The sequence below is a fragment of the Trichosurus vulpecula genome, chromosome 8 (assembly GCF_011100635.1).
Source record: "Trichosurus vulpecula isolate mTriVul1 chromosome 8, mTriVul1.pri, whole genome shotgun sequence".
NCBI classification, from domain to species: Eukaryota; Metazoa; Chordata; class Mammalia; order Diprotodontia; family Phalangeridae; genus Trichosurus; species Trichosurus vulpecula.
Window position 1 is genome coordinate 101,667,516 of NC_050580.1, and position 25,269 is coordinate 101,692,784.

A 25,269-nucleotide genomic window follows, 5' to 3' on the forward strand; every position below is an offset into this window, starting at 1 on the left:
ACTTATTATTTTAGAGAACTGCTTGGAACACTGGGAAGTTAAGTGACTTGTCCAGGATCTCATAAATCTAATGTATGTCAAAGGCAGAACTTGAGTCCAGGTCTTCCTGACACCAAAGCTGGCTCTCATATGATATTGAAATATGGGGTTTTTAAATAGGTCAAGCTCCAGGACAGAAATTTTGGCTATAGAAATGCTTTGCTTTTGTATATTGAGAGGCAAGAAAAGCCCCTCCCCTCCCAAAAAAAAATTGGAGAAAGTTTTCATCATTTAAAATGGGATCAACGGGGCAACTAGGTGGTACAGTGAGTAGAGCACTGGCCCTGAAGTCAGGAAGACCTGAGTTCAAATCCAGCCTCAGACACTTGACACATGTACTGGCTGTGTGACCTTGTGCAAGTCACTTAACCCCAATTGCCCTGCCAAAAAAAAAAAAAACAACTAAAATGGGATCTGAGCAACAGAACTCTCTCCCCAACCAAAATTGGCCACTTAAATTCAAGTCAGAGGATTTTATTTCAAACACTTGTTTAAAAAACAAATATTTCCTCATTTTTTAAAAACTGTTGCTCAAACTAGTCATTTGTTCTTTAATGATCAAACTAAATGACAATGGGTGACATTTGGCTTTATCAACTAGGGTCTGGTCTAGCAAGGATTTGGAGGGATAATGAATACTCAAAGCATTCTAGGGCTATGTATCTAACAAAATGTCTCTCTGTTTTTCCACATGGGCATCCAGCCTTCGCAAACAGAAGCGGAGGAGAACAATACTACCTGTTCATGGAGGAATATTAATGGTTTCAGTTCTCTGAACAATGAGCTCTGTAATTTACTCCATCCTCCTCCTGAGAACTATCTTCACATGGCTTTCAGTGCCAGGTGGTTTGGAGGGAACGACTGTCTAACCTAACAAGGGGCACTTTAGGAAGGTGTAAAGATACAACAGCTGGGCTGGTCTTCCATCACAGAGGCCCAGTCAGCCTCCCCATTCTGATAGAGATCACTCTGCTATTTAACTAGCAGAAACAATTCCAACATCAGGGACAAGATTTTCGGAGACTCCTTACACTCTTCCAGGTCATCAAATCTACTTCATATATTCCATTAAGATTTGTTGTTTGGATTACTCTTCCAGAATTCAACCAATCCTTCCTGGAACTATAATCTGAAACTCTTTCCCCAAACCTCAACATAAACTAGAAAGGACCTTATGTATCTAGTCCCCCTCGATTTATAAATGTGGAAACTATTATAAAGAGTCAGGAAATGACTTGCCCAAGTTCACACAACTTATTTGTAGAAGTTCTGGCACAAGAACCCAGGTTTCTTAACTCCTTTAAGTCATAGCTTCTGCTCCTACACTAATACATGCTACTCTTAATCAACACAAAGAACCTCTCTATCCAAGCAGGGAAAATCTCTGAGACATTTACCCATTCCATTTTCTACAGAACTTACTGACCTCAAAGGTTCTAAGGAGTCTGGCCAGTAAGAACAACCATAGCTTTGGACTCAAGATGCCCTAGCCTGAAAACACTTTCAAAAAGCAAAAGAAAAGTATCTCCCCTAAAATACACACACTTAACATCAGCACCACAGCAGAGTGGAAATGATCAAAAGAAGACAATTTATTATCACCTTGCAAATAAATACAAAAAATCTTAGGACCCAGAAACACACATAAAATAAGTAAGTTTGCTGGCCTAAGTACCCTCAGGGGTACAGAGGTAGTGAAAACAGATGTAATCAACATTCTTTATTTACCACTCCAACATAATTCCAACTTCACCTTGGGCAAGTGGCTATTTGCAAGGCTGATGTACTGACTGTCTGGTTCAGTTATATAAATGAATCCTGCTACAAAGATGCAACTGTTACTCTCGATCTCCATCCTGCCTATTTGGACACACAATATTATCTACAAGGTTAGCGGTGACCAACCTTCAGAAAAGAAGAGAGGAAGCAGTGGAATGTTTTCAAAATTATGTTACAAAAACAAATTAATTTGAAAGAAAAGAATTTGCAGACAGACTTTAAAATCCCTACAACACTTCAATTCCTCAGTGTAAGGAAAGGGTTAAATTTCAATGCTCAAAGTTAGTTACCATTAGGGAGAGGGAAATATTGTATAATTATTCTATAGCATATCCTTTCTTCAAGGACTCATTTCACCAAGCACGACAGACAGACTAAAATCCTTATCAGTTTGCTTTCTCACACTACAGCCCAGTTATTTTGGCATGAATTCTGCTCTCTTGGTCTGTATGAGTCTTTGATTAGTTTAGCCTTTGAATTTAAGAGAATGGTCATAACTACAGTAGTGAGCAGGAAACAGAACCTCTCAACAGAAGCTGGGATCTGTCCCTCTCCTCCTTCTAGCACTTTTAGCTTCATATATCAATAGGTCACATATAAATCAACATTTCAAGACAATCAGGTCAAAAGTGATATTCTTAGCACCACTTAACATGATTTTGAGCCACCGGAAACAAGCAGCTGGCTAGGACACAACCTCTTCTCATTCCCCCCTCATTTGCCACATTGCCTTTTTGGCTGCCTGTTCCTCACCCTGTCCAAGGTCCTTCCCTATGCAAAACAGTTTCCTCTCTAGGGGCTACACCCTTACATGTGAACAAGGAACTCAAAATAATTGATTTGACAATAGCTGGTTCTTTCCATCATCTTTAAATTACTTTCACATTTCCCCTCATTCCCTCCAACCCCTGTTTCTTATTTGCCTCCCCCTCCCCAAATAATTAATAAATAAAAATATTATAGTCTGGGGGGGGGAACACATACACAAGACCTATATATCGACAACTCAAGCTTCAGGTTCACTTGAATTTCCTACCTGAATTGCAATCTGGTGTTCAATCGTTTTGTACGCAGAGTAATGTGTGCTCCCCGACTGAATATGGAGCTGTGAAAAAAACCAAATCAAAGCATTCTGCTTATGTCACAAACTACAAGAAAACATCTTAAGCAGTTTATGAATAGCAGACAAACCTTCCTAGATTGGACTACAGCCTTGGCATTCAATGAAGACGCGTGGATTTTTATTTGTTGCTATGGATAAGATGATCATAATAATCTAAGGGGGAAGTAAAAAAAAGAAGGCTATTCAATAAGCAAAAGGGGGGGAAGAGTGAGAATCAATGACATGAGAAAAGAAAAATTGATGCCTATTAAGACATAAAGAAAGCCAGTGTATTGTGAGTGATGCTGAAGAAAAATTAACAGTGTGTGCTGCTAAGGAATTATTAGAATTATAACATACAGGGGAGAGGAAGGAGCTTAAGATGCTTAGGAATCTGCAACAGGTAGAAGCCCATATTTTTGGTACTCAACCTCTACATATTTAAAGAGAAAAAAGCTACTAACAACAAATCTATTTCTGGGGCATCAGATGTGTTGTGATGAAAGGGTCACCCAGTTTATCATGCATTCCATTAAGATAACCACATACTGGAACCCTACTGGTTTTCCCTCTATAGGCCGCCCATTGATACCCCACTCTCCACTTAGTCAGCAATGTCTCAGCCTAAGAAAGTAGCCAGAAGTTTCAAGTGCCAATGATTCTATTTTCTTTAGCCAATGGGAGAATGCTGGTCACTGGTTCCTCCAAGTCCCAATTCAATTTTAAAATCCCTTTGACCAGGACTCATTCTTCTGCAAACCTCTGACCATATCTAAATTATAAAGGGTTAATATGGGTTGAGCTATGTCCATCTTTCCAGGGAAGCAGCTGGAGAACCCAGGTGCCCTGACTTAAAGAGAAGCAGAAAGCTTCACCCAAATGTAATTCCCTCCAATAACTTTACTCTCATTCTAAGACGGTAACTGGTTACAATTTATTTTAAACCAATAGCAGCATAGGGACCTAGTGATAGCTGACCACATACTCTAAATCCCACTATATGAAGCGAGGATTAGAGGTTTCATAGCCAGAGCTGTTACACAATCCAGTTTGTCCAAAATTTAGCCAGGTTTGACTTCTACATTACTACAACAAAAGCATAACTGAGGTTTTAAATGGGGTTTAAACCAACTAATCTGCATTTTAGTCGTTATAAGAAAAATTAATCAGCCCACTCAGTCTTAAAAATACACACACACACACACATACACACACATTACAGCTTCTGAAAATACTCTACACAGAGTCATGATAAAATAGAACATTTCAGTTGAATCCTGCATTGCCCTGAGTGTATAACAGTGGTCCTTTTATTGGCTGCAAGTGACTGTTTTTAGGATACAAGTGACTTTGAAATAAACTCATTTGTCCCTCTGAACTGAAGTGCAGAAGTAGAAATACAGGTCCCCTCCTCCCCCAGGCTTTAAAATCACTGCCTCCATTTAATGCACTAACTTCTCCAACAAAGAAAAAGCAACCGGAGGTAAAAATAGGATCCAAATAAAGAAGGAATCTCTACAGCTTATCAAGACATAGGAATCAACCAGGTTCCTCTAAAACAAAGAATTTAATGATGAGCAGTTGAAAATGTGGCCCCCCACACACTCCCAAGCAGTTCATCAAAAGTGAATCACCAACAGAGAAAGATGAATTTGGACCCTTTATCCCCTGTCCTTTTTAGAAAGACTGCCAGTCAGTAAGCGGAGATTGCTCTAATTACTGTGACAATTCTGCATCGCGTTCAAACAACTTTTGTGCTCTGGACAGGTTTCTCTGCGAGTTTGAAATTCTTGGCCTGAGAACCGCTCTTGTCTAAAAGAGGTTTCTCCTTCTAAGCAGAGAATGCAACACTAACAAGTTGTCCCTCTTTTCAGCCTGTTTTATTCTCCTCTTTTCCAATTGCCTGATTCAGAGCTTAATGGAAACTTGTCCAAGCTTTTCTTCCCACAAACCCTGTAGAGCCCTTAGGCAATCTGTACTCGGGGTAACCACAGGAATCTTATATTGTCAATTAAAATTGAATGGACACCTGATAACTAAGTATATGTCTTGGGAAAAAAAAAAGCATTCATAGAATCACAGTCTTACGAATAAACTAATGAAAACTGTGGATAATCCAAATTCAATCTTCTCCCTTGTCCAGTTTCATTTTTAATCTTCATTTTCATCACTGGCTAGACAACAACATATCCCACGAGTGTTGAAATTAAGGTAAAAGCTATGTTTTTTAACTGTGGCCAGAAACTCCAAAAGTGGATATGACCAGAGAAAGACCAACTCTGTGCAAACTAAGTTGTAGTCTTCACCATTGCAGGGCAAGAATAACCTCTCTCCCCCACAGGCCAGGACCAAAACAGAAAAACCAGAACCTGCTCACAAACACACAACACAAGGAACTCATTCTCTAGAGTTCAACTTGTCTTTGCAAACAGCTTGTGACTGTTGTTGAAGACGTTTACCAGTTAAAGAAAAGGACTTGAAATGTTCTTATCCCTTGTCTGTTTCCACTCCCCCTTCCCCTAAATGCACTTTTCTTATATACACACAGTTTAACTGCTTTCCTTTCCCCTGCAACACAAAGATGCCTTGTTCCCTCTATTCTGGCTTTTTAAGACAAAGATAAACTAAAAGTACCCAGTAAAATCTTGGCACCCTAACATGGAATAATAATTTATACCCTCCCTAAAATGCCATGAGGAAGAAGAGAACAAGTAGTGGTTACCTCTTTTTATTTTTTTGGATGATGGGGAGGAGGTTAATAAACCCATTAACAAAACATTCAGGCATCATGGCCGAACGGAGGGAACGTTATAGGCTCCAAGGCCAGGTAACTAGTTCCAACATTCCTAACTTGCTACAAGTGCCCTTCTCTGTGACCTGGAACACCTCATTTAACATCCTTGACCTCTTAATTTTGCCATCTATAAAATAAAGGCAATGCTATTCTCCATGGATCTGCCTTCCAGGAGTGTCCCAGGCACTCATGAAATAGGAACCCAAAAGGTTCTTTGAATTCCTTATGACTAAGTAGTACCACTCAACAAAAGATTAATATATTTTCCTGAGTTACTTCTTACGGTAAGATACCTCACCTATTCCTAGCTCCTTTCAGCTAACCCAGGCATAACTGGTAGCAGTGGTCTCCATGAGGTTTTCCATATCCCAGAGCAGGACTACTAGAGACCAGAAAGAGAACAGAAGGGTAGGAATTTGCATTGCATGGGCCCACACTATGTTCTAGCAATGTATAAATCAACATTTCATAAAACTAGAGAATATCAGAAGTACAAGAAACACTGGCAATCAACATATCCCTCATTCAACAGATGAGGAAACTAAGGCCCAAAATGCAAAAGTGACCTCAAGGTCATACAGGGAATTTGTGTCAGAGACTAGAACCCAAATCTCCTGACTCCCTATACAAAACTTTTCCCACTAGACTTTTTAATGAATTACTGTTCCCTGTAATTTCTTAATTTCTCTTAATTTCATTTCAATCATCATCACTCTCTTAGATGCTGAGGTCACACTAGAATGGTATCCAGAGGCAGAAGATGGTCAAGGAAGAAGAATAAGATAGTGACCACTGAATCCATGTTTGGAAAACAGCTCTTTCAGAACCAGCTAGACTAAATACAGGACCCAGGAAAGCAGAACTTCACTCAACAGCAATGGATTCTTACACACACACACACACACACACATACACACGCGCGTGCACACACACACCCCTCCCTATCCTAGATATTTCAATAATTTTCAGTCTCTTTTCAAGATGTTTATCACATATGCAACTGGAAAGGACTGGTTTGGATGCTGTACTTGGGCCTTGCTTGGCTCTACAATCTTTTTTTTTTTAATGGGCTGATTTTGGGTTTATTCCACCAACCCTTCCCCCCTCCCCTAGTTCAGAAAAAAATGAAAACAAACAAAACCCTATGCTCCAGATCCTATTTTTAAAAAATACTTATAATTTGATTTCCTGGGAAACCATTTCATCTATTTCTCAAGAACTATTTCTTTAGTAACCCTCCTTTCTTTTCTCCTCCTCCCCCCAAATATCAGTGACCAAGAGACTTGTTGGGGTTCTCCCATTTCTATATCATTGGCTCCAAAGATAGCAAACATGTAGATTTATGTAAACCCTTCTCTTATGTCTTAGGTATCCCTGAAGGCATGCTTTGGAACACATGGATTCTAACAGGGCCATTGTGGGTGTGGCCCCAGGTCTCCACAGGTGCTAAGGCTGTTTCGTCAGAGAACAAAGTTTTGGGTTATTGCCTTCCTTTTTTACAAAGCAGTGGTAGAGGATCTGGAGCTTCCACGGTGACAGCAAACCAGTATCAACTGGCAGGGACATGGGTTTAAATGTTCCTGCAAAGCCCTATAAAAGCTGAATATTCAGGGCCTCCAAAAAAAACAACTTAACAAAAGCTTCCCTTTCTGAATTGAAGGGCCATATCCCCTCAGTCAGTCATTCTGCTACAACAAAATACATGTCTATGGACAGAGACAATCTTTCCCACTGTCTAGTTGTTTCAGCAAATGTCTATTTACCCTCATTAACTTTTTTTTTCCTTTTCCTCAACCTGAAACCATCAGCTATGAGTCAGAGAACAATCATTAACTTTTACAGCTTCCATACAAATCCACCTACTCACATAAGAGAAAGAAGTATTGACTTGCAAGGTAGCCAGAGACAAAAATCCTCTAAGAAAAAATGAAGGGGGAGGGTATGACAGAGAGAACTCTACAAGAAAGTTACATGGGGTGGGGGCAGGAGAGGCAACAAACACCAACCACATTCACTGTTTTTCAATTTAGGGCTGCAACCTTTTAAAAGAGTTGATTTTTTGCTTGGATATGCTGACACACAACTCAAAATTTCTATCATCATAACAGAAGACGGTAACATTTTTCTTCCCGACTTCAAAATGTAAAAATCAACCATTTCTTAAATTGCAGAGAGTAAACTGAATCCAGTCTCCGGGGCTTGTAGTAAACACATTTCCGCCAGAGATAAACATACGGGGGCTGCTACGCTGAGACATGTTCCTAACACAGCATTTTTCATTAAAAGTTGCTACACTAACACTCATAAAATGATGCCCAATCATTATTACTTCACTTAGCAGTCACTGTGCGGCAACTCATAACGAATTAATTTGCATTAATGTGGGCTTCTTGTGTATTTCCCTGAGCATTCCATTGTGATTCAGGCTTCATAAAAGTGAAATGAAAATAAAAAACGGTGCCTTTTATTTCACTTTCCAAAACAAACCAACCCACCCAAAGACCTGCATATATCTTCTGGATTTTAAAACATTTTTTTGCTAATATATTTAGTGCATCATAATTGGCCCAGCATGGAGGAATCTAGTTATCTTCTCAGTAAATATTTATAGCATCACTCTTCCCCATTCATTCTGCATTTTCTTAGAGAATCTCACTGTAGCCTACATCTGCAATTCATTGACTTTACAATTTACCACATGTTGAGATGGGAGAGGTCTTAGCTCCATTTGAATCACTGCACAAATATGCAAGTGATTTATCAGTTTAAAACTGAAGACTGCAGAAGGAGGACTCCACTTCTGAACATGACTCTTCCTGGCAAAGCATGGACAATTACAGTATGCACTAATTAAGCTCTGTGAATGTGCTGTGCCCTGGTAATGCCTACCAGGCCTCAAATTTATTTTCATGATGCCAAACTTTAGCAAGCAATTTAACTCATTCAGGGCTGATTCATCCATGAACGCCCAAGTGACTTGGGTGAACCCCCTCGCTCCTCATTAGGCAGCTTGGGGATCTCTAAGACAAAAGAATGAGATATGACAGACTGAATTATCCATGTAAAATTAGATGAGCCGGAGGAAGAGAAAAATATAAAGGGAAATCTGAAAAACACCACTGATGATAGATAACCTGTTCAAAGGTCCTACCCAACACCATATTCATAAAGTCCTGTTAAGGGATTCCTATCTGTCCCTGAGGGCTAGTAAGTTTCAGGATTCCATTGATTAGGAAATAAACCCTCCCAGGCTCTGCTTGTTATGTTTGGTTTGGGGGGAGGGAGAACAGTACAAAATGACAGGGCCCATCAGGTTCCTGAACTCCTTCGATATCTATGATCTGAACACAATTTCACAGCCAAAAAAAAAAATCAGTCCTCTCACTCTGACCCTCTTTCTCTGGTCTTTCTGTTTTCCTATTTGTGATCAATATGTGAGGCAAATGCAGGAAGACGTCACAAATAAAAAGATTTTGCTTTACAGAAATGAAAATCTGGAAGTACGTGAACCTTTTTCACTGATTCACTCCAATGCCATTATTTTAAACAACTATTTCATTAGAACATATTAGAAGATCGAGAGTGAGCAAACCCGTCCTTTTTTTCATCTTCCCTCCCTCCCTTATGTCCTTCACTACCACCATGAATTCCTGACACTCAAGAGGCAGTCCCTGGATCCCTAACTTCCGGTTGAATCTGTAGTACAAATACGCTTTCCCCCAAGTTTGTCATCTCTCTCCTCACATTATTCTCCCCCCAGTTTGGATTTTTCAGCCTACTCCCCGCCCCCAGACACCAGTTCTCTTCCCCACCCCCAGCTTTCCGATCTCCTCCCACCCTCAAATAAGCCTAGCTTTTTCCCTTAGTCTAGGTTCCCAAGGCTTTTTAATCAGCTCCCCCTCCCCTTCGCCCCCTCAAAAAAAGCTCAATATCTCAAGATGTTAACTGGTGCCCTGTGTGTGTGTTTTCTCCCTTTCCAGCTCAGTGGTACATCAATAAATTAAAGCGCAGTTCCCCGTATCAGGTTTCTTTAAGTATTCTGGGAAATATTTTGTTGGTTTGGTATCAACACACACACTTCACAATACAGGCAGTGTTGTTCTCTTAAAATGAGAGATGAAGAAACCTGTAGCAACTTTGTTTTTAAAACTGCATTGTTCCCAGTCCCTGCTTGAATTCTCAGGACTGAAAGTGTTAACCCTGAGCGGAAGAAGAGTATCAACATCGAGTGAAAAGTGAGGGTACCCAGAGACTCAGATTTGGGAGGTGGGATTGGAGGAAGAGGATGAAGGAAGAAAGCTTTGTGATATTTCCCCCTCCCATCTCATTGCTTATAATTAGTGAAAGAAATTTGACCCACTGCCAGTGTCTACGGACCTTGGATATTATAAGGCCAGCGTGGCGTCAAATATCTTAACATTCATAAGTGTTATAGGCTGTAAATAAACCCTGTGGATTTATGACCCAGTGGCTCTTGCCAGCAAATGACTGGGGCACATTTCTTTCAGCAGCCCTGGTGAGGTGCAAGTTAGCTTTTGGTTGTAAAATTAGCCAAACAAACGTGCCCAATTAAAAGTCAAAGTTTAAGGTTTGCTTACATATTTGCCACTATTCACTCCCCTAAGAAAAACACAGGCTTCCCTACCCTCTAAAGGGCCAGAGAACTTTTAAGTCCTCCCTCCCCCACCCTTTCTAAAAACTCAGGAAACAACAAAGTTTCCTCCGAATAGTTATAAATGTGGCTCCAAAAACTGATTCTCTTCCCCCTCATACATGTGCATACATATACACATATACATACTCTGAAAAATGACCCATGCTGCATTTGAAAATGTTTATTTATTCCTCAACACCATGGTTTAAAAAAAAAAAAAAGGCAAATTCCCTCCTAGCCTGTTTCTCTGCCTGAAGCTGCCTGGGCCTCTCTCTTTCCCTTCCCCCAATATAATGTCATCTACTTCCTGTGTAGGAGAGAGCATTTGCTAAATCCAGGTTGTCTCATACTTAACTGCCAATAATCCAACTTCCACATAACTTCCAGACAGCTGGGAAAAGGTCCTCTGAGTTTTAGTCATGGTTCAGAAACACACGTCCACACAAAAATGCACAGCTGCTCTGTTTTCTCTACACTGCATTTTTAATATGATTTGGGGGCCCTGTTGTGAAACATCTGACAAAACGTAAAATCCTTTTAGAGACCTTCCAGTTTACATGCTGCCAGTGTGGAAGAGGAGTTCCACGGGTTCTACCCCTGACCCCCCAAAACAAAGAAATCGATGCATTTGGTGTTAACACGTCCAAACTAAGAGTTAGCCCCTGGAATGTATGAAGGCATTCAGGAACTCCCTCGAAAGGCCTCTACTGTAATTCTAAAAGCAAAGATCGACCTGGTGCAACTCTTAAAATGTGCAATTTCTAGGGCAAATATTATTTTTAATGAAGTGCAGGGGTCCAATTATTCTGCTCACTCACAGTGCTGCATTATCCCATTTTCCAAGCTCCCTCAAACTTTACAGCAACTTTTCTCCAGCCCACTCTGAAAATTCACCGACTACAATAGCACTGTCAATGGAGTCCAAAGAAATTAAAATCCAGGTGGAAATGAACAGAGGCCAGCCTGTTTGCCACAGACATGGGATCTAGTCTGAATTGAAGATAGAATAGATCAGGAAGCCTCCTCCCTCCATCGAGAAGGCAAAAGTTTTCCCCAAACGTACTCTTCCTAAACATAAATTTAAGTCTTCATAATATATTCACCATTGCACATCATTTTAGAAATTTAAGAAAAAGCAAATTACTGACCTATTGGCTATATATACTTTATTAAACTAACAAGCTACTATGGAAACCATAATCTATACAGTAGATATTAAACCTCAGACCAAATAAAGATTAGCAAAGAATTAATACCAATATATGGAGATTGAAACCAAAACAGGCTGGCCATAAATATTTCTGAAGGAGATGAAAAACAATTAGCATAAATACCAAAGAAGGGCAAGAACACCTGTTCTTTTTCAGGGGCGATAAGCATTTTATTGTTCTCTATTTAAAATGTAATGACCTGTGTAATTACAGTAATATTACATTGTTATGTAGGGGCTTGGAATGTCACACTTTGAAAAGTGTTGTCAAAACAATCAGAGGGAAAGAAGGAGGGTGGGCTGGGGGGGGGGGAGGGAAAGGAGGACCACCATTAACCCTTCACACTCCTGGCCCCAAAGCTTTAGTCTTGGGCTTCTACTCTGGGAAACATTCATTTTTCATATATCTACGAAGAAAAAGTTTCTTGCCTAAAAAAGGCATCCAGGAGATTAGGTTGCCCTTGGTTTTGCTGAAATGAAGGATTCCAAATTTTTAAAAATGCATTTGAGATATTGCTTGCTTTTCCTATCTAACAGCAAACAGATCTCTTGGAAAATAAATAACTTTAGATAACGGAAGCTGCAAAAACCCTAACAGGTAAGGTCTAAATAAGCACAGATCTCTTGGAAATCGTGACCCCCAGATTCTTCTCTGCTATTTGCAAGTATCAATTAGATTGGCTCTTAAAGATTTTTTTAAGTGCCTTGTTTCATTTTTAACTTTAAAATGAAAACAAGTTTCCTTTTATCCCTAATATACAAATGTTACCAAAATTCTACTATCTGCAGTTAAATCACTTCCTATCTAGTTAACTAGCCCTCTCCTTAATGCGTGTCTCTATTCGAATCTGTATTCTTAAAAGCCATTCACATTACTGTATCAAAGGGTAAATTAATGTTATGCAGAAATTTTTGTCGTTTTAAAATAAAATTATTACTATCAAGCTTTATGGAGTCTTCAGCAATTAAAGTATTATTCTTGAGATAATGTATTATTCATCATAAGCTGATTTAATGATACTCCTTAATTCTTTACATTCTTAAACAGAAAAGCAGAAATCAGGGTTCTTGGGAGTTTGCTTCTGAGCGGCAAGCAGCTGCTCCCAGGTAGACAGAAGTAACAGAAATTCTAGTAAAACAGCATCAACAAGGCCTAAGAAATGAGTAAGGCACACATTGCTAATTTGTCTTTCCATCTTGCTCTCAAAAACCAAAACCCAAAACAGCATAAGGCCAATACAAATTTCTGATGGTCACTGAAAATCTGCTGTCTCCTCTCTATATATTCCTCCCTGCAGCAAATCTGGAATTCAAAGCTGGCACCTCAGATAGAAGGTGTCAAGAGACCAGGATGCCACAGAGCAGCTATCTCCATTTAATCTAAATTATTCAGCTTTTGGGCCTAAATAAATAACTTTAATTCCAGGAAGCCCACAATTAAAAATTAAGTTAATAAGGTATGCTTAGTGCAGGGGGAAAAGTGGTAAATACCAGGAGAGATGTATTGCTGTTTGAGATGCAAATACTAAAATTGCCTATTGAGTACAAAGCAGCCTTTTTTAGGCTCAATGTGATGTCACACTACAAGGCCACCTGCTATGTCAACAATAAAATAACTAGAAGTTTTCCTGTACCTATTAATTCCCACAAAAGGACTAATCTTAGGGAGTCATTTGTAATACAGGGGAAAATAATAATTTGATGATAAAGATTTACCTTATTTTTTAACTACTGGAAGATTTCCACTTCTAGGTTTTAAAAATATCTATGCTGAGTTGCAGCTATATTTGTGAAAGAAAGAAAAAAGAAAGGAAGGAAGAAATGCCACCAAGCCAAAATCCAGCATCTTGAGCAACTCCCTCGGTTTTAATCACTATCAACTAAGTGCCATTCAAACAATATTTTAAACGAAAAATAAATACTCTTTCCTAAAAACTCTCATTCGGGTAGAAGGGAATAGGAATAAGTCTCTCCTAAGGTTACATTGTAATATTTTGCTTGGTTTTGTCTTGTCACAAACTATCAGGTTTTGATCCCAGTGCTCACAAGTAAAGAGCCCCATACACAGAAGCTTCCAAGAAAAAGACAAAGTAATCCATCTATGCTTCCCTTCAAAACTCCAATCACTACAGTGCATAAGCAGTCACTCGAGCTCCCATGCATCTTTAAGGAGCTGAGCAGGCTTTTAGATGCCATCTAAGAGGAAGTCAGCTACAGACTAGTCCTCTTAGCTTCCCATGCATGCGAGTGGGGGGGGGGAGAGAAGTGGGGAGAGACAGAGAAAGAGAAGATGACTATTTCTCATTTCCTACCATAAAAATGGACCAATCTAACATACCCCTACTATTTTCTAGTGGTTCTAAAAAAAATCACGAACAAGTAAAACCTGATGGTTAATATTTTAATGCTATAAAACACTTGTAGATGATAGATTCAATTTCTGCAAGACCTCGGCCATTAACACTGATTCCACGGCTGCTAAACAGTGGATGTATTATTTCAAACTGCTATCTCGAGTTACCAAAAAAAAAAAAAAAGTGTAAATAACACAGGCACGAGGTGGGGGTGGGGGGAAGCTAGGCGACCTGGGGAAGGTGAAACAACCCAGGGAGAGCCATTCACAAACACGAATTAACGTTTTGTTCTCTCCTGGGGGTTGCCAAGCCAGGCCCCGGGTGGGGTGAGATTTTTTTTTTTAGGGGGAGGAAAGGGAGGAAGGAGAGGAAGAGAGGAGTAGGCACGGGTGGAAGGCAGGGGGGGTATTACTCTTAAAAACAAAAATGTCAGTGGCATCACAGGAGATCGTGTGGAGTGTATGCACACTGCAGGAAGCTGACAGAAGGCACCGGGAAGCCCGGCTCTTCCTTCCTCGTGCCCCCAAAGTTGAGTAGGATCCTTATTCAGCACTCTCCAGAACTAAACCTTACTGCCCCGCCTCAGTCATCAAGGGGATCTTTCTAGGCTTTTCTCAGTTGTGTGTATCATTTAAAAAAAAAAAATCTCTCGAAGTATTTTGACTCTCCTTAAGTCACCGAGAGGAGACAAAACGAGCGGCACATAACAAGTAAAGGACGCAGTCAGCAAGGCTCCCCCCCCCTCACATCCTCACCCCGGCCTCCCAGCTCGACCCCCACAGCCGCACGGCCGGGGGGGGACAGGAGGCACAGGGCGATGCCAAGCTCCCTTCTACTCTGCGCTGCCGGCCCACTGTGGCTGTGCTTCCCTCGGCCCTGAGGTTTGAAAGCGGAGCCAAGAGTCAGCAAGCAGCCTCAGGGCCACCAAGTTTGCTGAGACAAGTCGATGAAGCCCGACCTTGCGAGGGAGGAGGTGCAGGGGGGTGAGGGGGTGGGTGGGAAGAAGTCATACTAACAATACTCGTGAGGATAAATAAATAGAAATCCTTCAGAGAAAGCCAAGGTCCCCTTCTAGCGCATGGTTCTCTCCTTTTGCAAAGTCCATTGCCTAATAGGAAAGATACTATCTAGCAACCAACTCAGTTTGGCGGTTACGTTAAATCAGTCACCAGAGGGCTTTCTGCAGCAGCGAAATGGTTAAACGGGGAAAGACCAGAGATTGAGAGAAAGAGAGAGAGAGAGCGCGAGAGAGAGAGAGAGCCAGAGAGAGAGAGAGCCAGAGAGAGAGAGCCAGAGAGCCAGACAGTGATCACAGCAATCTTCCCAAGGAAAAGAAACAAACAAAAAAATCAGAGCGCAAAAGTTACTGATCTTATTTTTTTAAGCCTTGCTTTGAAAGGAAGGTTTCAAAAACAAACGAGGCACCAAACTGAAAGCAACAACATGGCGAAGAGCAAACAAATCCCAGTCCACAAAAGGCAGAAAAGTTTGGAAAGTTTCTGGCAGCCTTGCAATAGCTGGTGAAGGGGAGGGGAGAGAAGAGGAGGGGAGGAGAAAGGAGGGGGGAGGAGGAGGGAGGGGGGAGGGAAAGGAAGAGAAGGGGCTACATGCAGGGACCCTTCGAGGTCGTGACTCTAAAGAGAAGGAGGAGGGAGGGAATTTACAAGAATAAAAATGTCACTTACTGTTCTTGCCGTCGGAGAGAGGGATCCGTTGGGGAGGTACGGGCTAGTCAAATCGGGTATCATAATGAAGGGATAACCAGGGTACGGTGGCCCCTTAAACAACCCTCCATCTTGCCTCTTCGCGGCTAACATGGCGGGGGAGCGAGAGAAAGGGAACAGAGAGGACAGAAAAAAAAGAGAGAAAACTTTTTAGAAAGTGTCCCAAAGTTGCACGGCTACACAGCTGGACCAGCGCACAGCTGGATCAAGGCAGCCAGCGAGTTCTGCAAAACAGGACTTGGGTTCAAGAAGGGGGGATTCTTGGTGGGAGGGAGGAGGAGGGAAAGGGGAAGGGAAGAGATTGCTTTGGGGGTAATTTCACTGATTTGGGGGTTACTCACCTTCTTCTAAACTTTCTCTGGATTTATCTCTGAAACTTTCGGATCGAGGCGGGGGCCGTCTTTCCGCCTTTCGAATGGGTGTTGGTGGGGAGGGCGAGGAATAATAGAACGGAGAGTGGAGGGAGAGAGAACAACAAATGGGGGGGGGGGGTATTAAAAGGGGAGAGAAAAAAAGTGTTACAAGTTTTTGCAATGGAAGAAACCCCAAACAGCAACCACAGCGATGCAATCTACCCTACTGACCCCCTCCCGTCCATTTTTTAAAAACATTTGCCAAGCTAAGGAAATATATTAAACCCCAGGAGCCCGAGGGGTTCGCCTTACCTCGGAATCTGAGGAGCTGTTTTGATTCGTTTCTGATTCATTGACTAGGGACGATTTGACATCAGCTAAATCCCTCTCGGCCGAGGAGTTCTCCGAGATTTTTTCCTCCTGCTCCCCTTCGTCTTTGAAGGAGATCAGCTCATCGTTGGCGCCTAGGTCATCTCCTCCACCGCCGTTCAGCTGCGGCATTTTTTTCACCCACCAGCAGCAATTTTGGAAGAAAAATAAAGGGGGGAAAACGGGGGAAAAAATCACCAAAAAAAGTTTTGCCAAAAAAAAATTGCAAGAAAAAGAAGAGTCCAAGGTGAAGTTTTTGATTTGGGGTCTTTTTCTCCTGGGGAGGGGAAAAGAGGGAGGAGGGGAGGGGAGGGGGGGGAAATCTCTTCTCCTTCTGCACGCGTGAGTTTGGGTTCCTTTTTTCTCTCTCTCCCAAGGATCCGATCAATGTGCAAAAAAAATAATAAATAAAAAAGGGGGTAAAAAAACACACCAACAACAACAAGAAGTCAGATATAAAGAGCAAAAGGGAGGGGGGGGGAGCCGTAGATATAGAAGGAGCTCGTGCCGCTCGGATTTGAGTGAGTTGAAGTTAGACTGAGAGCTTTTCAGTTCAAAGGCGGCGCTGATTGACAGATAGAAAAAGGGGGATCGAAATCCGGAGAAACGGAGAAGTCTGGGAGCCTAGATTATTGACAGGGAGAGAGAAACACACTAGCCCCTTAATGAGATGCAGGAGGGGGCGGGGCCAAACCGGGTTACGTGTGCATAAATAAACAGCGCTGGGAGGGGGAAAGAGCTAGAGAAACTAACAATGATCCTTTCTGGCAACCAAGAGGAAGGGAGGGAGGGAAAGAGGGAGGGAAGGAGAGAAAGAGAGATAGGGGGACTGGAAGAAGGAGGAAGAGAAAGAGGGAGGGAGGAGAGGAGAAGGAGGAGAGAGGGAGGGACAGGGACGAGGCATGAATGTGAGAGGCCGAGGGTAGATGTAAGTGTAAAGGGGAAAAGGAATGGTTTTAGGAAGACTATGCAAATTAGGAGAGGAGGAGAAAGTGGGGCTGGCAGCTGAGTTTGGAGTAGGAGCCCGGGTAGGGCCTAGGAGACCCCACATGGGGGGGGAGGGTCCGAACAAAAGTGCGCTTCAGAATGGAGTTAGGAAGGAAAAACTGCGCGGAGGGGGAGGGGGGGCGGGGAGTGGAATTAGGCAAAGGAAAATATTTTATGATTCTCCGGTAGTGGATGCACTAACCTTTAGGTGGAGCAAATCAGCAGTGTGCAAAAGTGGGGGAAAAAAGAGTCCTTAACTTTTGAGTGTGCATATAGAAAAGAGTTCCTGGAAAATGTTTTTTTTTTATTTTAGTAACTTGGCGGTCTCGATTTAAAAAAAAAATTTTTTTTAACCAAAACAAGATTTTGCTTCTTTAAAAACAAGTGTGTGTATGGGGGTGTAATGATAATCACTCGTTCCCCGATTAAAAACTGTCCCATAAAGAGACAGTTGCAGAGATCACTTTAAAAAAATCAATCAAACACTTCTGAGGTTTAAGTCAGAGAAAAAAGAAAATATGGGTTTTAAGTATCCCTATCTTGTGGATGTGTGCTGTGTTTAAGTAGCTAGATGGACTAGATACTAAGCGTTTGAAATCAACATCTTGGTGGGAGTGGTTGGTAGTGTGAGAACCAAAGTCCTTCCTGGTTCTGGAGGTGAAAAGTTTGGGTGTGGGCCGCCCTAGAGAAAAATAAAGTTACTCGCCTCTGGACCCGGTGGGACTTCAGCTTCTTTCCTAAGGGGTCTTAAATTAAATCGCTAAAGGATACAATCAGATGTAGGTCAATGGCTATAGAAAGCAGCAAACTGAAACAACCAAACTATTTTAGTGCTAAAATACGGGTTCTGCTAAGTCAGGATTTGAAGATGGTTGTTATTGTTTTTAAGGCAGGAGCTAAGAGGTGGGCATTTTGGTGGCAAGGTAGGGGGCAGAAAAATGGAAATGGAAATCAGGCATATGGCCCCTACATCCATTGGAGATAGGGCAAGCGCATTGATCTTCCACCAAATGCCCAATTATGACGATGTAAGAGTCCGTTGGAAACTTTAACTTCGAAGAAGACAAAGGGAGTCAGGCAGTAAATTCAATAGGAATCAGCCAATTGTCTCATAGATGCTGGAATGAGTCATGTTGCACTAAATATTCCAAACATTCCCCAAGAAATCTAACCTGCTGCTCTATAGAGAGGGCCATATTCAGCACCCAGCGTTTGCCAAAGAAAGACAATTTGTCATGTAATATTTAGGGAATTTGGGGGCTTCAGCAAAACTGTCTTATAGGTTATGTTCTCTAAAAGCAGAGGACTCAAAATCATAGTGCAAAGATTGACAAGGCTAACATAAATTCTCAAGCCCTAGAAATTTTCACCACCACATTTGCACACGAAAGGGAAAGATGCAGGCAAAATAAAAATGGGAGTGGGGGGGAGGGTACCATTGCAACTTACCAACTTTAATATTAATCAGAAAAGCAGAAAGAGTGAAAGGAGGCATAAAAAGAAGTAAAACAAATGTGTACATTTAATCAGACAGGATTGCATAGGATACAAAGAACAGGGCTAATTAGTCTCAGCAGGTAGGGACTAACCTTCAGACTTCATAAATAAATAAGGCTGTGAACAATGTCTAAGTGCGAGGATGGAGACAGAAAGGGGATTATTTCAAGACACCAAGTAAAAACAAGAAGAATGAAATACTTCACTGTTAAATCCACGTACAAATGGATTTACCAGTTCTTTTTCTTTGGGCCTTTTGACTAAGTTGCTTTTGGTTGTAGACTTTTGGTGGAAAGACCGTAGCTATGCACACTTGCTAATTGTCACCTATAGCCTGAATGTGCTTTGTATGCATGCTGCCGACTTCCCCAAGGCTCTATTTTAAAAGGATGTTTACCTGTGCAGTAACATTTCTGTAGTAACTTAATTTTAGGGCAATTTATTTGTCTTCTGGGTTGATTTTCTGTTTCTATTTTCTTTTGCCTCTGCTCTGAATTGAGTCAGAAAACAAGTTTTCTTATTTCCTTTATAGTCCTGCCTATTTTAACATAAGCTGGCCAAATGGCACAGAATTCAAATTTTCAAAGATATCAGTATTCTTAAACCCTGGCAAGCATTTTTGCCAAATTCCACAGCAATTCTGCAATCATCAGTTAATAACTTTATACATTTGGGTTTGCTTTTACTTTTTCTCTTCCAAAAGCAAATTTTTTGCACCTTGCCTTCTTTTTAAAACTATGATCTAGTTAAGCAGTTAAGTTATTCCATATTAGCACATGTGTGACATTTAATTTAATAAAATGAATACCATAAAATGCTGAAAAATGACAAGACATCTTAAAGGACCAATAATACCTGTTAGCTAGAGGAGCTCCATTGATGCCTCGATAAAGAAATTATTTTTTATTTGCAAACAGTAAGAGTCAATGTCATGCAATGAAAATAGGCCCATCAGTAATATGGATGTTGGATTTATAGGTTTGGTTTAAAATTTTCAAGAGCAGAGTGGTATGGATCCAGATGTTGAGGCTACCTTTCTGAGGCACTGATGAATTCTGGTCTTCAGAACTAGTGGCCTTGTGTGGACAGTCAGAATTCTCTGTGATTGTGAAGAAAACTTGAGTGGGTCTGTCTCATATATCAATGGGAAAAAATGCCCTTCCCATAGAAATCGGGCTTGTAGTACCTTAGCTAAATGTCCCATGAGAACGGAGTAGTGCTTCTTCAAAGTCATTGGTCCCAGTAGCCTACAAAGCCGCCTACTTTGGGGGCATTTTTCTCAAATGGTGCAAGGGATTCGCTGTGGCCAGGCCTGGAATGGCACAAGGCCTAGGTAGAATTTCAAAGGACTCCTGACTTTGTTTCACACCTTTCCCCCCAGACCCTTCGAGAGCTCAGAGCCTGAGTGGTCTCTCCTCCCTTCTGACCTCCCCTCAGCAGAATCTTTGGTAGGAAAGATTTGGTAGGAAACATTTACACTTTAGCCTAAGTTTCAGTCTGTATTCCCTTTCTCAGGGAGACTAGCATGTCTAGCTTGATCTCTTTTGGATAAATGAAAGGCTTTGTTTCTGTTAAAATAACTGTAACGATAAAAATCAGCAAGCAGCTAGAAAGTAAGCCTTTAAGGACCCTAAAATGACACCAGTAGATCAGCTACAATGAGGTCAGTCTTGTCGGGGGAATCACAGTCTATATAGAAGTCAGCTGGTTGTCAATTCAATTCATTTCATGCCTGCGATGTTCTCAGAGGACATCACAACTATGCTAAGACATCTTAGAGCATGCTAGCACAAGGATGAACTGCAGTGGAAGCTCGACTGGTTATTTTAAAAATAACAATACACCACACCCATCTACCAGAGGCAGGGAATACATGTTGACAGCCATATTCAGCTGGGCTAATCACTAAGTAAGAGTCCATTAAATTCCACTCAATAAACACACATATACCCATTTTAAATAAATACATATACATGCATATGTACACATGTATGTGTGTGTATATATATATATTTAATAGATGTAGATTTCCCTTAAAGAACCCAACTGTAAATTGAATAGTCCAATGCCTGCCATGAGTAGAGGTTGGATTTTTTTACCTGGCTGGACTTAGCATAGTGTCTGGTATATATTAGGTGCTTAATAAATGTTTATCAAAACTGGAATGATAGTGAGAGAAATCAAAAAACATAAGAAAGCTAGAAAAAAGGGAAATCTTTAAAATCCTAAGTTATTGTTCCACTCTGATAGCTCCTTTTTGGCTTTATTTTCCATGTGATTGGTCTTGTAATACAAGCGTTCCCTCAGCTGAGTTAAGGAGACTGGGATGCCCAGAGACCTCACTGATGATCCTACAATGTTTTCCATTTCCATTTGGAAATAGGGGTGGGGGGTGGTAAACAGGGCGTGACTTCTCTGATCCCATGGTGTGCTCTTCACTAGCTCCTAGAGAATTAGAAAGACATCCACCTACCTCTCTAAACCCTAAGGAAACACAGTTCTGTTCTGGTACTTTCTGGATGTGCCTGGCTTGATCACCTTGCTTAAGCTAATAAAAGGTCCTGATAATGAAGTGACAATGATGCCTGATGATCCAAGGGTTAATGGGTAGATGTATGCATTTGTACCGAGTTTCATCACCTGCCTTCATAAGCTGATAGCTACTGTTATAGGCATATATGACAAGAAGCCGCTTTCTGAAAGACATCAGCCCTCCATAAATATACCTTTCTTATTGACAAGATGTCTTTTAACCCTAATAGTAATGGAAGAAGGCCAATAAATGAAACATTTACTGCATAACTTTCCTTATTTTCGGGTGGTGTGTGATTCCTTTCTAGCTGTCTCTAGAAGATGTTTTCAGCCTAATTTGCTCCCTAGAAATTTCACTTGCTACAGTTATACGTCTATGACGTTTTATTGCCTGAAGCCAAGTCTGAATAAGAACTTTCTTAAGATATACTTATCCTAATGCCAGTCTACACGAATTGGGCTGCTTTATTCTGAATTATTTGTGCACCCTCACTATAGCATCCACAGGCTTCCTGATGGCCCTTGCCATGGGGGAGGTCTAAATGTTTTTGAAAGAGGGGAGGAAAAGGTAGAGAAAGGTGTGATAAGTGGGGCAGCAAGAGAGATTTAAAGAGATATTTAGAATTAATCATATATGTATGTGTATGTATCACATTAAAATGCCCAAGGTTTTTGTTGAAATTACTTTATATCAACATAGCCACATTCCAAAATTATAGGATACCCTTATTCCCAAGGTCCACCACATAGATACTTGATTCCCTTAAGCCTCAGTAAATCAAGTCAAATCAAATCAAGGTAGGCACTGGGAACCTGATATCCCAGTACAATGGGGAAAGTTTTGGCTTTGGAGTCAAAGAATCAGAATTCAAATCCTGGCTTTGTCACTTACTAGCTGTGTGTGACCTCGGGCAAGTATTTAACATCTGAGCCTCAGTTTTTCCCTCCTCAAAATTAAAGTTTAGATCAGATCACCTCCAAAGTTCCTTCTAGTTCTAAAATCTGTGATTTCTCACCCTGCATTGAAGTCAGGGAGACGTCAGCCAGCCTTGAGATGAGGAGGCAGTTGAGGCCCCAAAAAGAAGAATTCCAAGGACAGGTGAAATTTAGGGAGCAGAAAATGTCCTCCATTGTAGCAATTATTTATATGACCACTGTATGGACTGACCCACAATGCCTTGATCAGGTAAGGAGAAGTATGGGAGGAAATTTTTCTATTTAAAGCCTGTAAATATGCTGGCAGGGATTTCCCCTGAGGAAGAGTGACTTTAGCTTTGAGGCTGGGTTTCTGCTTAGGGTGGTAATGCCAGTGTTTATGCAAGTCACTTGGGGTTGAGTTAGAATAGCACCCCTCCCCCTCTTCGAAATCCCAACACATTCCACTGGTATAGATGGACTGTTCTTCAGGCTTCCTAATGAAATCCTCACCTGGACAGTAAAAAGGAACAAGGGTAAATGAGTGAGTTCAGGGGCCCAGAAGTGAGTTTGGAGTCTGGCGTAGACAACAGCCTCTAGCAATGGTGGAGAGGCGGTGAGTTGATTGTCATCCTCAGCAAATCTGGTTTCTTTGTAGCCTGAGGGCACACTGTAAATACACAGAGCAGAAGGGAATTAATAGTTATTTCTTAAAGGTTCCAGGGATGCTGAGACTGCGAGGTAGTAATGACCCAAAACCCCACAGGAAGTACAGATGCCTATGCCAGTGATTCTCTCACATTGAGAAATGAGTTTTTTCTTGCCTCCGTGCTAGAGTGCTCACTTGGTCTTTACCTGGCCTCAGAAGTGTGCATATCCCCAAAAGGCTAAGCCACAAAGCAGGGATGCTCTGAAGCTTCTGCCTGACTCAGATTCTCTTGGTCCGTCTTCTTCTTGACTCTGCAAATGGATCTGCTCATACCCAAGTTCAGGAGCAGTCAGAATATCTCTAGGACTCCATGTTCCTCAACTCTATTATCTTTCTGAGCAGAAAATCAGTAAGAGAGAGAGGAGGAAAGGGGAGAAATGACAGGGAATCCCCCATGAGAGCAAGGTCCAGGCCCAGACTTGCCAGCATCCATAGCTACCAGAGCACAAAACAGAAACTACATTTGTCTCAAATAAGAAGATGTGGTCCTTGGCACTGCCCTGGTATCTGCCCTACAACATAAAAATAGCTGGAAGCGCAACATTCAGGTTCTAAACTCAGTAACCTGTAATATTCAACTGCATCCACGGATTATTGACACTAGCTGTGTGACCTTGGGCAAGTACCTTAACCTCTCTGAACCTCAGTTTCCTTTTTTTGTAAAATGGAGTTAATACCTGCAATATTACTACCTCAATTGTTTTGAGTCTTAAATGAGATGACATCTGTGAAACATTTTATAAGCTTTAAAGTGCTGCATATTAGCAGCAACGATAGTAATAGTTCTGCGCACTACTCTATCCCATAAACCCCTGCCACCAGAACACCCATGTGTACTGGGAGTATGATGTACTTGGGGGTAGACTAAGAATAGTTTGGACCCTGGAACAACATAGTGGATTGAGGCCAGAGCAGCAAACCGGACTTGATCCCAATCTCTGTGAGTGAGGGTCCAGTTCCTTAAGGCAATTTGGAAGCTATTCCAAAGGCCCAAATGCCAAGGCATGGATATAATGCCATCATCATGACAACTAGGGCAGGCTCTCCATGAAAACACCCAGACACCTGAGCAGCACCAGGGATGAGTGCTTAGTGAAGCTGCTTTGGGGAGGGGTTGGGAAGGGGGCAGAGAAGCGGTGGGGAGGAGAAGAGCCTTTGATGCCAGCATTGGGAAGTAATACTATTCTACCTACTCTAGGAATGAATAAACAGATGGAAATGTCTGAGGAAACATCCATCCCAAAAACCATTAGAATTGGTTCCTGAAACACACTGGCTTTGAGATCTGCAAAAGCAAATTCAGGGGCGAAAACCATTTGACTGGGGTTGTGACACACGGTGGTACAGAGCAGCAGCCAGCAATATGGTGAGGCATGGTGACAGTTTTGCTATGGAGAAAAAAATAGAAGCTTGTCCCCACCCCCAAAGTTGGCACAAAGCCCCAGTGATCATGTGCTGCTAGGTAACCAACTGTTCCCCACTATTTTCACTACACGTTAGGGTCATGGTTCTGAGGTTTCCATCCCTCCCCTCAGCCTTGTCGCAAGTCTTCCCCTCTACTCCCTACCTTGGGATTGGGTTCCTGTTCCTCAGGGCCTTTAACTGAAGACCAGGCTATGCCTGATAAGTCTAAGAAGGTAACACATAGAACTATCCATCTCCAGGAAGACTAGACCAGAGTGCAAGGTGAACCTGGGTGTGAGTAGAGAGAAGGAGACAAATTGAATGGGAACCTAGCAAGAGAATGCTGAGTTAGAACCATTCCCTCTTCATTCACAACCACTTAAATGAAGTCTTGAGGTTACTTAATCTTGAAGACCCTGGAGTAACTGGCTCTTTTGCTTCCAAGTTAATTCCTCCATCCTTCATTTCTTCTGCCAATAAGATATTTTGTCAAATTACATTTCTTCAGTGGCTTAGTCACTGGGAAGAGTTAATTCATACATACCTTACATAGGTTGTACAGCACATGAGCTAATATTCCGTAACTATATATATATACACCTTGGCACCTGGACACTTTAGGGATGATGAACTTTCTGGCTATTTCTCGCCACATGGTGGCTGAGTGCTGATATCACTGGTCTTTTTGGGAAGATGCAGAAAACCTGGAGTAATCTTTTGGGCCTCTTCTCCCCCTAATCCTGTGACAGTGCCAGGAAGATAGGGATCTTTGTCAATTAAAAGGACAAACAGCTTCCATCTTGCTCTGTTGCTTAAGTTCTACTATATAGAAAGTAGTAGTTTCTGT

At 41.5% G+C, this 25,269-nt stretch overlaps 1 protein-coding gene across 29 annotated transcripts in view; it reads right to left on the reverse strand.

Moving 5' to 3' along the window:
- The window catches only part of TCF7L2 (transcription factor 7 like 2), a 238,238-nt gene extending 221,217 nt beyond the window's left edge, over nt 1-17,021 (reverse strand). For 15 of the 29 annotated variants that reach the window (XM_036734844.1, XM_036734842.1, XM_036734841.1 and 12 more), the window contains exons 1-4: nt 16,322-16,667; nt 15,998-16,064; nt 15,618-15,742; nt 2,855-2,923 (exon numbers count right to left, since the gene is read on the reverse strand). In XM_036734844.1, coding sequence (XP_036590739.1) covers nt 2,855-2,923; nt 15,618-15,742; nt 15,998-16,064; nt 16,322-16,510 — 450 coding nt within the window. In that variant the 5' untranslated portion in view covers nt 16,511-16,667. Of the gene's footprint in view, nt 1-2,854; nt 2,924-15,617; nt 15,743-15,997; nt 16,065-16,321 lie in introns of all 29 variants that reach the window. The other 14 variants (XM_036734832.1, XM_036734828.1, XM_036734829.1 and 11 more) reach the window with 2 other exon arrangements.
- Between the last annotated feature and the right edge of the window lie 8,248 nt (nt 17,022-25,269).